The sequence below is a fragment of the Artemia franciscana genome, chromosome 2, assembly GCF_032884065.1.
Source record: "Artemia franciscana chromosome 2, ASM3288406v1, whole genome shotgun sequence".
NCBI classification, from domain to species: domain Eukaryota; kingdom Metazoa; phylum Arthropoda; class Branchiopoda; order Anostraca; family Artemiidae; genus Artemia; species Artemia franciscana.
Genome location: NC_088864.1, coordinates 57,689,334 through 57,705,927, shown reverse-complemented (window position 1 = coordinate 57,705,927; position 16,594 = coordinate 57,689,334). Strand labels below are relative to the sequence as shown.

Here is a 16,594-nt window from a genome sequence, read left to right as displayed (position 1 = left end):
TCCGAATATTCTATAAAATTATAAAAATAATAAATGGCTAAGTGAAAGAGCGATTCTCGCACCCAAAAATATAGACGTCCACGAAATCAACAATATTGTTTTGACCAAGATTCGAGACCAGGCAGTCCTTTACAAGTCAGTCGACACAGTTTTGGAACCAAATGAAGCGGTTAATTATCCATCTGAATTTTTAAATTCCATAGATCTTTCAGGGTTTCCACCACACGTGCTACAACTAAAAATAGGCGTACCAATAATACTTTTAAGAAATATCAACCCACCAAAGCTTTGCAATGGCACGCGACTTGCCGTAAAAAAAAACAATGGAAAACCTAATAGAGGCCACAATCTTGACAGGGCCTTTTGAGGGTGAGGCTGTTCTTATTCCTCGCATTCCCATGATTCCAACGGATCTGCCTTTTCAGTTTAAAAGATTGCAATTCCCAATTCTATTAGCATTTGCAATCACCATTAACAAAGCTCAAGGTCAATAATTAGAAAAATGTGGTATAGATCTTAATACTGATTGTTTTTCCCATGGACAATTGTACGTTGCATGTTCGAGGGTCGGTAAACCTGACAATCTATTTATATGCAGCGACAATTGGACAGCGAAGAATGTTGTATATTCGCAAGTTTTACGCAGTTAATTTGTATTGTATCTATCTATCTATCTATCTATATAAAAACGAGTTGTGTGTATGCATGTTTGTTTGTTTGTAAAAAGAGCGTTTGCATATGACGTCATTATTAGTACATACGGCTTTGTATATGCACAGACAATGGGAAAGCCAAGAATGTTGTATATTCGCAATTTTTACGTAGTTTAACACCTGCAGACGAAATGAATGCTTGCCTGAAAAATTCTAATTTATGGGCACACGTAAAAATATTAAAATTAACTACAAATATGCGTGTCCGATTGTAAAACGGTGACTCTGGTCAAACATTTTCAGATCAATTGCTGGCAATTGGAAACGGAAAGATCCCAGTAGTGGGAAAGCTAAGAATGTTGTATATTCGCAATTTTTACGTAGTTTGAAACACATATATAAATCTATCTATGTTCACAGGTGGGACACAGGGACACAACTACAATGGCGCGTAACTAATATGGCGCGTAACGACTTACGCGCGCGGGGGGGGGGCTTGGGGGGCGCGAAGCGCCCCACCAACTAGGTGTTGGGGTGGCGCGAAGCGCCACCCCAACAGCTAGTATATATATATATATGATATATATATATATATATATATATATATATATATATATATATATATATATATATATATATATATATATATATATATATATATATATATATATATATATATATATATATATATATATATATATATATATATATATATATATATATATCTTTTTCTTTCGTTTATTGCTCCGTCTTCCGCTTTTTTTGTGTGACGGGTTTCCCAATAAATGATAATAATAATAACAATACACATATTTTAGCAACTACCAGCCATTAGGCCCTGGGACTCGGCACAGGACGTCCAATTTCTAATATCAATTTCTACTAAGCTTCAAACTTTTGGTTTTCATTTTTAATGTTTTTGAATTGTTGTAATCCCCTTGTTAAAACATATACACATATTTTTTGCAATTACCACCCATCAGACCCTTGGACTCGGCAAGCGACGTTCAATTTTCAACATCGATTTCTACTAAACTTCGAACTTTTGGTTTTCTTTTATAAGGTTTTCGAATTGTTTAACCCCCTTCTGAAAATATATGCAAATCTTTTAATCGAAAGTGAACAGATATAAAAAATTTTAACTGGATATTTCGAACACATATACAGTGTTCATCATCAGCAGTAAAACTAAAAGACATCAATAAATTCAAGAATAATTCCATAATATATAGATACTCTCCGATAACTTTTGACTCTTAAAAGCATAACTGGAACTTCCAATTTCCAATCGAATGGGGTACTTCTGAAGTATATACAATCACCCCTTACATAAAAACCTTATATGCCCCGGGCCATAACTCAAAACACTTGCCACTGGGCTTTGGAAGCTCTATCGACCCTAGAGTTTTATTATCTGATGATTGCACTATTTTAAATAAAATGGCAAATTTTAAAATCTCAAATTTTATATCGGATGGGTTTGGGGGAAATGGGCATGTGGGGGGGGGCTTGCTCACCTCTTATCTCTTTTGTCTCTTAAAAAGTTAACTAGAATTTGTAGCTTCCAATCAAATGAACCCCCTCTAAAGTTTACACGAGCAGCCCTTCCATAAGAACCATTTATGCCCCCTGGGCGTAACTTACAAGGCCTGCCCCTGGGCCCTCGGGGTTTGTGTTGACCCCTGAGTTTTTGTTATCTGATCTTTAAACTATCTTCAAACTATTTATCAGATGTATTTGGGAAAAAGGGCGTGGGGGTATTTGCCCTTCGATCAGTTTTGACTCCTAAGGAGGGCATTATCATTTCCAATTTCCAGTTTGAATGAAACCCCCTCCCGAAGTTTATGTGACCGTCCCTTCCATATGAAGTGCCTTTGGTGAACAATAAATAAACATCGGAGCCTTATGGCCTTAGGGTTGGTGTTGGGAGGCTACTTGTCATCGGATCGCTATTGACTCTTATTAAGGGAAGTAGAACTTTCAATTTCTAATCATTTGAGCCACTTCGAATTTTATACGACCGCCTCTTCCATAAAAACTGTATATGCCCCCAGGATATAAGTTAAAACCCTTCTCCCGGTTTTTTTTGGGGCGGGGGGTTATGTTGACCCTGAAGTTTTTTTGTCATCTGATCGTTGGATTACTTCAAACAAATTGGCTATCTCCAAATTTTGATCGGATGTATTTGGGGTAAAGTGGGTGTGGGGAGGGGTACATGCTCGCTGATCACTTTTGTGACTCTTAAAAAGGTAACTAGAACTTTCAATTTCCAATAAAATGAGCCATTTCTAATGTTTATACCGCCACCCCTCCCATAAAACCTTATCTGCCCCTGAGGCGCAACTTACATTACTTCCCCTGGGCTCTGGGGGGTGTCGACCCCTAAGTTTTATTTAGTTGATCTTTAAGTTATTTGGAAAAATGGCTGTCTCATAATTTTGTTCGTATATATTTGGGAAATAAAGGGCCTTGAGGGGGGCTGTGGAAGGTTGCCCTCTGATAACTCTTGACTCTTAAAAAGAGCTATATAAATTCTGATTTACAATCAAATGAGCCCCCACTGAAGTTTGTACGACTATCCTGTTCATAAAAACCTTATACGCCCCGGGGCATAATTTAGAACACTTACCCCCTGTTCTGGGGGGGGGGGACTTTGTCATTCCTAGAGTTTTTGTTATATTATATTTCGTCTATTTTGAACCAAATGGATATAAAAATCCGATCGGACGCATTTCGGGAAAAAAGGGTTGGGGGGAGGGTCTGTTGCCATTGAATCAGTTTTGACTCTTAAAAAGGGAATTAGAACTTTCAACTTTTAATCATTTGAGTTCCCTCCGAGGTTTATAAGACAACTTCTTTCATAAAAACTTTATATGCCCCCAGGGCATAATTTATAACTCTCCCTTCGGACCCTCAGGGGATGGGTTATGTTGACTCCGAATTTTTGTTATCTGATCGTTGGACTACTTCCAACAAACTGGCAATCTCAAAATTATGATCACAGGCATGTAGAGAAACAAGGGTGTGTTTGTGGAGGGGTGGGGGTGTAGATATCCTCTGATTTCTTGTGACTGATAAAAAAGCATCTAGAATTTCCAATCAGATGCGCTACCTCTGAAGTTCATACGACCAGCCATTTCATTAACACCTGATATGCCCCCGATGCATAACCTAAAACAGTTTCTCCCGGGTTTAGGGGGCTTGTGTCTACCCGGGAGTTTTTGTTATTTAATGTTTAAACTATTTTTATCGAAATGGTTATCTCAAAATTTTTATCGAATGGGTTTAGGGGAAAAAGGGTGTGAGGGGGGGAGGGTAGGTGCCCTTCGATCTCTTTTGACTCTTAAAAAGTGAACTATAATTTTAAATTTCCTATCAAATTAGTCCTCTCTGAAGTTTATGCGAGCATCCCTTACATAAAACCATATATACCCCCCGGGTATAAGTTACAACGTCTACCCCCGGGACCTGGAGGGTTGTTTTTACACCGGAGATTTTGTTATTGGATCCTTGAAATGTTTTTAACAAAATGACAATCTCAAAATTTTTATCGGGGTACTTGGGGGAAAAGAGTGAGGGGAGGGGCTCTTTGCCCTCCAATTTCTGATTTCCGAATTCTGACTCTTAAAAAAGGCACTAGAAATTCCGATTTCCAATCGAATGAGGCCCCTCCGAAGTTTATGCGAACACCTCTTCCATGTGAAGTACCCTTGGGAAAAAAACAACAACAATAAAACATTGGAGCCGTATGGCCTTTACTTTAGGCAACATCAGGGTTTTTTTTATTATCTAATTCTTGAACTATTTTTACACAAAAATTACTCTCTAAAATTTATATCGGACAGGTCTGGGGAAAAAGGGTGAGGGGGGCTATTTGCCCTCCCATGTCTTTTGACTTTTAGAAAGTGAGCTAGAACTTTCAATTTCCAATCAAATGAGCCCTCTATGAAGTTTACACGAGCATCTCTTCCATTAAAACCATATATACCCCCAGGGCATAACTTAGAACCCCAGTCCCCAGACCCTGTTGGGTTGTATCGACACCAGAGTTTTTCTTATCTGACCTCTGAACTACTTTCAACAAAATGGTTATCTCAAATTGTTTATTGGATGAGTTTGGGGAAAAAAGTCGTGGGGGGGCTATTTGCCCCCCCAGTCTGTTTTGACTCTTAAAAAGTGAACTTGAGTTTTCAACTTTCAATCAAATGAGCCCAATGACCCCCAAGGTATAATCTGTAACGCCAGCCCTCGGGCCCTGGGGGTTTTGTTAGCCCCAGAGTTTTCGTTACGTTATCTTTGAAGCCTTTTTGAAAAATGGCTACCTCAAAATTCTTATCGGATGGGCTTGAGGAAAAAAGCGTGGAGGGGATCGGGGCTAGTTGCCCTCGGATCTCTTTTAAATATTAAAAATTGAGCTAGATCATTCAATTTCCAGTCAAATGAGCCCTCTCTGAAGTTTATACGAGCATTCCTTCCATAAGAACCGTATATGCCATTAGAGGATAACTTACAACACCAGCCCCCGGGCCCTTGTGGTTGTGTTAACACCTGAATTTTGTTATCTGACACTTGAACTGTTTTTAACAAAATGGCTATCCCAAAAATTTTCTCGGATTCATTTTGAGAAAAAGGAGCAATTGGGGGGGGGGGGGGGTGGTGGTCTAGTTACCCTCCAATCTCTGTTGAAACTCAAAAACTGAACTAGATTTTTGAATACCCAATCAAAAGTGAGCCCTCTTTGAAGTTTATACAAGCATATACTTCCATAAGAACCATATATGCCCCAGGGAATAACTTACAACGCCGGCCCCCGGGCCCTGGGGATTTTATCGACACTGGAGTTTTTGTTATATAATCTTTGAACTATTTTTAACAAATTGGACATCTCAAAATTTTTATCGGATACATTTGGGAAAAAGGGGCGTGAGGGAAGGGGGGGCTAGTTACCATCTGATCATTTTTACTCTTAAAAAGGGCACTAAAAACTTCCGATTTCCAATCGAATGAGCCCCCTCCGAAGTTTATGTGATGACCCCTTTCATATGAAGTGCCTCTTGGAAAAAAAAAACATTGGAGCCGTATGGCCTTTTCTATAGGCAACGCTACGTTACCTCTGATTGTCCCAGAATAATTATTTGGTACAACTTTTGGTTTACCATTCAAATTTCGTTAAGCATAATTTCGTTATTTGAAGGATTGACAATTTTTTTTCCTTTTTTTGAGAGGGAAGCTCACGGATAAGGGTTTATATTTCAGGGGCTATCTTACCAAATCAATGCTCATAGAAAATGGCGAAACGACTCATTCTAATGGAAATCGAAACTTTTATTACTCTCTTTCAGCCACCAAAAACAGTCTTAATCCAATTTGCTATCAATTGAAAATTCTGAGAGAGCCAGTCAAATTAAAATTATTGAAAACTATTTATTGACCTATCAAGTTCAAGGAGCATTAATGCCGCATGAGGGCACATTTGTTTTTAAACAATAAAGTAGTCCATTAAAAAAACAGTTAATTCCGACACTTAATTTAAAGTAACATTTAATCAAGCTGATTCACTTGATGTCTAATAAAATTACGTCAAATGATCAATAATTTTGTAAAAGCTAGTTCGGAGGAGGACCAATGGGTCATTACGTAGGGTGGGGGGCTAATGCCTTTAAAAATGCATTTTAACACCCAAGTCTCTAATATTTCATCAGTGTTGAGGCATATATAGAAGAAAATCTGGGGGGCTGGGGATGCATTACATAATATTTAATATTCGTTCATTCTGAATAAGCCTGAATATAGATAGCACTCTTCTTATTGCAAACAAATATTTTCATTGCATCATAAGATGTTACATTCTAATAATAGGTGGCGGGCATCCTCAGAATTCGTCAGCTAATCTACCAGGAGAGGGGGGGGGGCAAGTGTTACCAGAAACTTTTTTTTCGATTTTTAAACAGGGCTGCTGGGTTTATGTTTAACTTTTATTACTTAATTACTTTACTTTTATTACTTTTATTACTTAAGAAACAATTATGCGGGAACGAACTGTGAGCAAGGAGTGATTCGTGCTTACAGTATCCAGAACTTACAAAAGAGATTTTGGTAACAACATCATACTAAAAGAATTAGTTTTTGTGACAATTCCAAAGATATAAAATTCATTAAGTTTAAAATGATCTAACAAAAGTTACGAGCCTGAGCAAATATGCTCCATTTGTGAAAAAAAGAGGAAAACACTTTTGCAACTGTGTTCTTTCATTTGCAATGTTGATTTTCTTCTGCTGTTGATTTTCTTCTTCTTCTTTGTTTCAAATGCGTCCGGTCGCTTTAACTACTTCTTACTACATATGAAACAAAAGAAACATTTTTTCAACTGAGAGTAAGGAGCAACATTAAAACTCAAAACGAACAGAAATTATTCCGTGTTTCAAACGGTGCCCCCCCTCCTCAATGCCTTGCTTATTCACGCTAAAGTTTTAGCTCTTTTAAAATAGCTTCCTATTCTAATTAAATGGTCCCTGTGTTTCAGGAGGTGTTCTTCAAAAAATTGACAAACGGTCAAACAATAGCGTAAAGAGCAAGGTATTGAGGAGGGGGCAAACCCTCCATGAACGGAATAATTTCTGTTCGCTTCCTTCCGGGCAATTCTATTCTCGCTAAAAATCCACTCCCCCCTCAGTAAAATTTCTTGCAGATGATTCAGCCTGAAAAATTCTCTTTAGCATACTTCCATTTGAAAAAAAAACTTTAGGTTCTAATTACTTTTCCGATCATTCCGGAAATCTCCCTCTCTGTGGAATTAATTTCCCAGAAATCCAAAGACGCTGAAAATTCCCCCGCAACATTGACACACATAAAATTGAGTATCCAAAGAGCAAGCAAGATAAATCAATTTCGTGTAGGGTTCTGTCAACCCCCCCCCCCCAGTGTAAAATTTTCCCTACAAAGTTCACCCAAAGCTCACAAAAACTTACCGCCACGCGAAAAATTATCCCCATGGAAACCCACTCTGAGCACACACCCCCCCCAAAAAAAAACAGGCCTACATACTTCCCAATAGCAAATACTATACGTAAGAATGGACAAACTGTATAACTTAAACACCTATTCCCAGGTTCTGGGGAGTTCATGTTATCTCCAAAGGCATAGTTTTGGCACTTTTCAACTATGTTGAATAAAATGGCTATCTCAAAATTTTGATCGGCAAGTTGCCCTCCAATCTTTTTGGCAACTTAAAAGGAAACTAGAACTCTCAATTTTCGTTCCAATGCATCCTCTCTCGATTTTCTATGACCATTGGTTCGATACGATCACCCCCCCAAAAAAAGACAAACAATAAACATTTATCCGTGATCCCACATGTTTGCTGGTAGGAGCATGAAGCATGTGCAGTAAAATTCTCTAATGCGAAGAATTTGTTGGTGTGATTTTCATTAACGATCTTCAATTTTTAGGGGGTGTTTCCCCCTTTGTAGCCTTTTATGGGCTAAATCTCATATAAGCCGATCCTTTTGATATACTTATTGATATCAAAATTCCATTTTTTATAGTTTCAGTTACTATTGAGTCGTGTCGCTCCTTACTTACTGTTCATTACTACGAACTGTTTGAATGTGTCATTTCAATTTATTCGCACTTAGTATGTTCAATTGCACGTGTAGCAAGGCCTTATTGCTTCTGAACTTGATTAGACAGGGAAGGAATTATTCCATCATAAAACCAGAAAAGTTTAGCTAATCGTAGTAGTTAAGTAAAGCTAACATAATCAAACAGTTCGTGGTAACGAACTGTAGTAAGGAGCGACCCGGCTCAATACTAAACGAAACTCTAAAAAACGGAATTTTGATGCTAAAAGATACATCAAAATAATCGAATTTTTATGCTGATTCTAGATATATAAGTTTCATCAAATTTAATCTTTGTCATCAAAAGTTATGACCCTGAGAAAATTTGCCTTATTTTGGAAAATAGGGGGAAACACCCCCTCAAAGTCATAGAATCTTAACGAAAATCATACCATCGTGTTCAGTGTATAAGAGAACCCTATAGCAAAAATTTCAAGCTCCTATCTACAAAAATGTGGAATTTCGTATTTTTTGCCAGAAGACAGATCACGGGTGCGTGTTTATTTGTTTTTTTGTTTGTTTTTTTTTTGTTTTTTTTTCCCAGGGGTCATCGTATCGACCAAGTGGTCCTAGAATCTCGCAAGAGGGCTCATTCTAACGGAAATGAAAAGTTCTAGTGCCCTTTTTAAGTGACCAAAAAAATTGGAGGGCACCTAGGCCCCCTCCCACGCTCATTTTTTTCCCAAAGTCAACGGATCCAAATTTTGAGATAGCCATTTTGTTCCGCATAGCCATTTTGAGATAGCCATTTTGTTCGAAAACCATATTAACTATGTCTTTGGAATGACTCACTCCCCCACAGTCCGTGGGGGAGGGGCTGCAAGTTACAAACTTTGTCCAGTGTTTACATACAGTAATGGTTATTGGGAAGTGTACAGACGTTTTCAGGGGGATTTTTTTGGTTTGGGGTGGGGTTGAGGGGAGGAGGCTATGTGGGAGGATCTTCTCTTGGAGGAACATGTCATGGGGGAAGAGAAATTCAATGAAAAGGGCGCGGGATTTTCTAGCATTACTATAAAAAAAAAACAATGAAAATGTAAACACAAAAAAAAATTTCAACTTAAAGTAAAGAGTAGCATTAAAACTTAAAACTAACAGAGATTATTACGTATATGAGGGGTTCTAAAAATACTTTAGCATAAAGAGCGAGGTATTTAGGAGGAGATAAATACCTTGCTCTTTATGCTAAGTGTTTTTAGTAGTTTCAACTACTTATTCCACGGCCTTTCTGATTCAGGGGTCATTCTTAAAGAATTGGGATAAAACTTAAGATTTAGTGTAAAAGGAGAGGTATTGACGAGGGGACAAACCCCCTCATATACATAATAAAAAATATAAGAGCATAAAAGTTTGTTACGCAAGTTAGTTCTTAAGTTACGTATATTTTTTACTAATAAAAACTTTCGTTAAAAATTAAGAGTTCTAGTTGCCTTTTTAAGTAACCGAAAAATTTGAGGGCAACTAGGCCTCCTTCCCCACCCCTTATTTCTCAAAATCGTCTGATCAAAACTAAGAGAAAGCCGTTTAGCCAAAAAAAATTAACATGCAAGTTTAATTTTACTAATTAATGTGCGGAGAGCCAAAATCAAAAATGCATTAATTCAAAAACGTTCAGAAATTAAATAAAAAAACTAGTTTTTTTTAAACTGAAAGTAAGGAGCGATATTAAAACTTAAAACGGACAGAAATTACTCCGTGTATGAAATGGGTTGTCCCCTCCGCAATCCCTTGCTCTTTACGCTAAAGTTTGATTCTTTGTCACAATTCTACTTTTTAAAACAATTAAAACTTTTAGCGTAAAGAGCGAGGGATTGCGGAGGGGACAACCCATTTCATACACCGAGTAATTTCTGTCCGTTTTAAGTTTTAATATCGCTCCTTACTTTCAGTTTAAAAAACTAGTTTTTTTTTTATTTAATTCCTTAATAGGGCTTGAAAAGAGAGGAATGAACTAGAATGACCACTTTAACAAAAACAGGCCTATAGTTTGACGACTGTTATCTACTAAGATGTTGTCTACTAATTGTCTGCATTGTATTGTCTCCGTTGCAGCCGACTGGGTTGTGTTAAACAAAGCAAGGGTAAAGTTACGCGGTTGCAGCAACAGGTGGAACCGTGTAAGGACCAAAACACGGTTCATAATAATCACAAGTTTAAAAATGAATTTTGACGAAAAAGTATCCGGTGAGAAAAAAATGAAATTTGTAGTTGATTCACTAATGGTAATTATTATTTCGATTAATCTAAATATTAAAATTTTGTTTCGAAAATAAATGTATAAGAATTTTGAAAAGGAGCCAAAACCCCGTAGAAAATGGTACCAGATTGAAATAAAAAGTGTACTATTAGAATCAGCAAGGTCGAAAACTCTACTCAAAGGATATCAGAATTCTACCAATATACGGTAAAATCACGAACTAATTGATCCAAAACAATTGATGAAATGCAAAATATTGTTTGTTTTAAGCTCATCACTCTGTACTTTCATCAGAATTCTTTCTTAAAAATTAATGTTCAATTTGGAGTGGACCTATTCAGAGATGTAACATAATTGGAACTGTCCGTTACCTTTCACAAAAGCAGAAAACAGATAAGAGTTAGAGGTAAAACTCCGAAGTTGACTAAGTAAAGTCGATGTTGGGGCCGAAGTTCGTTGATTTTGATTTAAAATCAAGTTGACATCAAGCCATTGGCCAATTAGAGAAAAAGCCAAGACGGATAGTCTGAGTGAGAGGCAAAGCTGGTATGAAGCCTTTTTCGGGATTGTATAAAAATAATGTTATTTTCGCTTGTTGATAGACAGTCTATCATCCATCCATCCATCCTAGGGCAGAACTAAGGTAGATAGCCTCAGAACCTAGGTGGTTTTTTCCCTGGAAACTTCGTATGGAAGGGGTGATCGTAATACTTTGCTGAGATTCCGCTCGACTGGAAATGGGAACTTTCAGTACCCTTTTTAAAAGTCGAAACTAATTTGAGGTAAATCAGCCCCCACCAGTGCACTTTTTTGTTATCTTGACGACCTTGACCCACATGTCTTCAGGTAAAAAATTTTGAAACAGCTACGTTGCTCAAAGTTGTCGGAAGACCCAATAGATATACCTCCATTGATGATATGAACCCCAAAGCCATTGGGATAAGGGTAGTAAATTACGCAAAGTGAAAATTGTTAAAGATAGGTTATGCAGTAGTACAGGGGAGAATTGTTGTGATATGTGTTTCAGATTGGCTTGAAACTTCCAGGAATCGATTCCTATATCAAAGAAAACTCACTTGCTGTATGTAGGGAACGGCTGATAGGGTCCAAAAATGGGCCAAAAAGTGTTTGTCCTAGATCAGTTCAAAATTTGTAGCCGTAGGTCCTTGGCCAAAAAGAATCTATGCAAACAAATTTTGCTTGAGGCTACAGACCCCAGAAAATTGAGTCCAAAATTACCAAAATCTATTTTTCAGTGGGTTCAAAGCTTCTATTTTAAAGTCCTTGGGCTAAGGAGATCCCAATCCAGACAGAACAATAGAGAAAGGCATTAGTTTCTCCAAAGATAGGACCGGACAAAGTGTTTATTTTTTCATAATCGGTTAAAATTTCGAAACTGTAAGGCCCTGGGCCAAAGGGTCCCTATTTTACAAAATAGTTGCATTTTTGGGACATCCTCCCTAAAAAGTGGGCCCACAGGAAAGCCACTTTCCAATCAGTTTGAAACTCGTATCCTCCTTGTCACTTCTTGGGCTATAGGTACTCCAATGCGCACGAAGAAATTGATCAAGGCATTTGATTTCCCAAAAAATGCGGCCTGGAAAATATCAAAAATCTTTTATTAATGAGGGTGCCAGCTCCTAAGTAAGGGGCCCAAGAATTGTAAAAAAAAAACTTTTTTTTCTGATTAACTTGAATTCTTCAAAAGTCATTTTTGGGCTAAGAGGACAAACGCTTTATTAGAATATGGAAAAGCGTTAAGGGGCAAGAAATGAACCAAAATAATTTTTGTCTTTGATCTGCTAGAAACTTACAATCGTAGGTTCGCCGGCAAAACAGAAACTATTGTAAAAAGAAAAAATTATTTCAGGGCACAATCCTCCCAAAAACCTGGACAAAAACTCTTTTGACTTTTCGATCCAAAACCTATATTCTTAAATTTTTTGGTGAAGGAGGTCCCAATACGGAAAGAAAATTAGAAAACAAAATATACAATTGTTTATCTGAAAATGGGACCCAACGAAGGACCAAAATCCATTTCCTATGCCAAAAGGACCTTAATTGAAAAAAAGCTATTTTAGTTTGGGGCACAGGTCCCCGAAAATACAGAGAAAAATGAACATTTTTCTGATCGGTCCAAAACTTGTATCCTCAATTCTTTGGGTCACGAATACCCTAATACACAGTTTGGCCCGATTCTCCAAAAACTGAGGCTGGATAAAAAAGAGGCTTTTATTAGTTGGGGGACTGGTCCTCTAAATCTGGGGAGGAAATTTCTCCATGAAACGTTTTTCTGGTCGGCTTGAAACTTTAAAAATCGTGGGCTTGGTAAAGGGGTAACAGGTTTTCTTAGAAGGGGATATTGCATGGAGAGGGCCCGAAAATGGGTCAAAAATCTTGTTGTCCCTGATCAGTGTGTAGCTTACACTCTTGATTCCTCAGGGCCAAGAAAAACCTAATGTAAAATAAAATTGCTTGGGGGTACGGTCCCCCAAGACCGTGCCCCATTCTCTTACTTCAAGAGAATCCCAACCGCAAGAAAAGGATACAAAAAATAATGGGTTCCCCCCAAAAAAAACCATTCTTTTTCTAGCCGCTTGAAACTTGCACCCATGAGTTCTAGGGTCAAGAGAATCATTGACCATAAAAAAGAAACTTGGACTGGGCTAACTGGGAGGACTAGGATTGAAGAAACTTAAGCTGGTTCACGGGATCCCTAAGGTATGGTGAATTTTTTTTTGATTGGCTTGAAACTTTAATATGAAATTACCTCTACCAAAGTGCTCAGTCCACAAAAAAAAATTGAAATGAAAATTGTTTTCCAGGCAATTAGCCCAAAAACAGCCAGGTAACACTTTTTTCTTAGCAAATTGAATATTAAGACCTTGAAGTCTCTGGGCCAAGTGGATCTTAATTAACAAAAAAAATATTTTGTTTGGAATTTTTGTTTTGAATCAGATGGAAGACTAGGAAAGATTGGCCTAACAAATTGGTCAAATTTTTTCCTAATCTTTGTCTTCAATAAGTTTCTCTTAGTCCTGTATATTTGTAATTTGAAAGGCCATAAAAAAACTGTGTTTGGAAGAAGAGCTTTTCGGAGTATTTTTCTGGCCTCTGTTGGTCCAAACGATTTTTGCAAATAAGGGTGCAACTTTTAAACTGACCAAGAACAGAAAAGGAAAATTTTAAGGCCCCGTCAACGCCTTTCCTGTCCCAGAAAAATATGTGTTTCCTTTAGACCTAGCAGCAGCTCCTAAAAATTTCAAATAAATCGAAACAAGAAGCATTTTTGTCATTTCTTGGATTTCACTTTTGAGAGGAAAACGAAACTTTTTGTCCCTCCTTTCAAGAATTTCGACATATTCAAAACTTCGGAATGTTCAGAATTAATGATAATGAATTCCTGCAAGTCTCAGCAGATTTCTGATTTTTAACATTATAATGATTCAGAGAAACTTTTTTAAAAATATTCTGTTTTCAGTAAAGTGCAAATGGCGCTATGACCTCTTGAGAATTTAGGAGGGGGCAGCCCTTCTCTTAATGGCGTTAATTTTTAGTCGTCTTAAGAGGGACTTGACTATTCACTTTACTCCCTCCTCGGTTTAGGATTCATCTGTTCATCCATTACAGTATGTGTTACCTGCGATTATTCATTTTAGTTTCTTTTAGTTTGGGTTTCATTGTTTCATTCATAGTAATTTCTGTATGCCTTTATTTTTCTTCGTTTTAGGTTTCTATATCCTCTTTGCTTTTTTATATTTTCTATAAATTTTTGAAATCCAGTACAAAAAAATGAAAAATTTAAGTAATAAGGATCTTAATACTAAAAATAAATCTTCCAATGATAGTAATTTCACAAAACGAAATAATTCTCATGTTTTTTTTAAGTTTCGGAAAAAATATTAGATTTGTGTTGTAATGTTATCGATTTCTCAAAACCACTAGTCAAAATGACAAATTCAGCTATTACGAGGTTTCTGATTTGACGATAAAATTAATATATGCCCACAGTATGAACATATTAACAGTAGCGGAAAGTCCTATACTCTTCATTAAAGATTTTGACACACATCAATCCAGACCTCTCTACATGACTTCGCCTTTTGAGCATAAGCAAGTTTTTAGTGCATTACGATGGGATTATGGGAGATCTATTGCTCTGACGTAGACGAATTTTCCGTTTCCAAGCGCTTTGATATATGTTATTTCTTAAGTAACTTTTTGCTACTGTTATATATTTATACTGTGATATCTGCCCTGTAGATCAAATCACTTTACCTCTGTTTCAGTACACGAATCTGCGCATTCCAAACCGAATTCCTTCTTCTGTCTCTCTATTTCTTCCCTCATTTGCGAAACTGTCAACGGGCTGGTTGCCAAAGTTAGAATAGTAGGTACATACGACATCATTCCCAAAAGAATATATAGATGCATTTTTATCTTGAAGAGTAAAAAATTATTTTATGAAAATATTACCAAAAGGAAAACATAGAAGTTTTAATACTAAATTAACTTCTGGCACAATGCTATAAGTTTTATTTAACATAAATAAAGAAACGACATCACTATGCAATTCCTTACTTGCATGGCTTGACCAAAGAAGAGAAATTGAAGGCTGGAAAATGGATTCTTTTTGCCTTGTTTGAAAAAGGGACTAACTGAATATTAACCCAAATGAAAACATTTCTTCTTTAACGAGGTGATACAGAATCCGGTAACCAAAGCAAATTTTAGCTGCATGTAAGCTTATAGATGAAAATTTTTCCACTATCTTACTCTGAAAAATTTTCTACATTTAGCGAAACCCCTTTAAGTCCACATCACGTTCATATTTAAAATTGTTCCTCCAATTGAAAGAATCCTAGGAGGTAAACTCCCCTCCCCCTCCTTCATATTGATATAAAGAAGTATAAAAAAAAATTTTGAACTTTTTATGAAACGATTCTTGCTAAGAAAGAATGTCCATTTCTTTCTATTTCTAAACTTCCTATTTCGGTTTCTAAGAGACCTCTTCCGTTTTTAGCTACTACTGGTTGATGCTTCCAAGGCTGGTCACCTTTGGAAGAAAAAAAAAATAATAAGGAAAAACAATTTAAAGACGATTTTACGCTGGAAAGTCGAGCATTGCCCAGCTTAACAATGCACAGACAAGACACGTTATTGGTGCTGTAGTCAAATGTGATTTTTGTTTCATCCACCAAACTGACTATAATATGGCCTAGGCATATGAACTTTGGCCATATAAGGCCTTGGTTGTTTCGGACATAATATTGTTTAGCATCTCTAAAAGTAAAATCGTCATAAAAAATCACTAAAAGTAACATCGTCAAATGATAAAAAATCCATCATCCTTCTAAATTTTTTCCCATCTGGCATTTGAAGCAAATGTTGAATTTATACCCTATTTTTACTTTAAAGGAAATAGTGTACTTACAGCTTTAACAAACAACACAGTTGCTTTTTGTCAAACTCCTTTTCTTTAAGCTTGCAAGACTTGAACATTCACTGATTTTTTAGTACGGGAAACTTCCTTTGGTAACCACATCCTTTCCTTTTTACTGAATTATTTAGATAAAGACTCTTCAAAAATAGAGTAACAAAAATCCCAACTTTGTCACCTTTTGTCATTTATGAGAAATTTGATAAGACTTATATAATATCATAGGCAGAGCAATACCGGTGTCTAAGTAAAAAGAGATGTGGGGAATATGTGTTATTTTTTTTTACCAAGGCCCTTCGTATTGAAGGATTTGCCGTAGAAACTTTGAAAGGGGCTCGTTCGATTGGCAATTAAAAGTTATTGTGGCCTCATTGAGAGTCAAAAGTGATTGGAGCAAAGCCCCCCTCTTAGCCCCATAGATCATTTCCCCAAACACATCCAATCAACATTTTTAGACAATCATTGTGTCCAGAATAGTTGAAAGGCCCTGCAATTAAGTCTTTGGGGATGCCACCCCACTCATAGCCCTCAGGGCAAGGGCTGTCAATTATACTAGTTGTTCATTATTTACTTTAAGGCTTTTATGAAGCTCATATAAACTTCGTAGGGGGTCATCCGATTGGAAATCATAAGTTATAATGCCCTTTCTAAGAGTCAAACGTGACCGGAAGACAACTAGCCCCCC

The 16,594-nt window shown here is 36.9% G+C and overlaps 1 protein-coding gene across 1 annotated transcript in view; it reads right to left on the bottom strand.

The window, feature by feature from the left end:
- The window catches only part of LOC136043831 (uncharacterized), a 31,647-nt gene extending 15,663 nt beyond the window's left edge, over positions 1–15,984 (bottom strand). The window contains exons 1-2 of the mRNA XM_065728765.1: positions 15,904–15,984; positions 14,748–14,909 (exon numbers count right to left, since the gene is read on the bottom strand). Coding sequence (XP_065584837.1) covers positions 14,748–14,903 — 156 coding nt within the window. The 5' untranslated portion in view covers positions 14,904–14,909; positions 15,904–15,984. The remainder of the gene's footprint in view (positions 1–14,747; positions 14,910–15,903) is intronic.
- Positions 15,985–16,594: the final 610 nt, after the last annotated feature.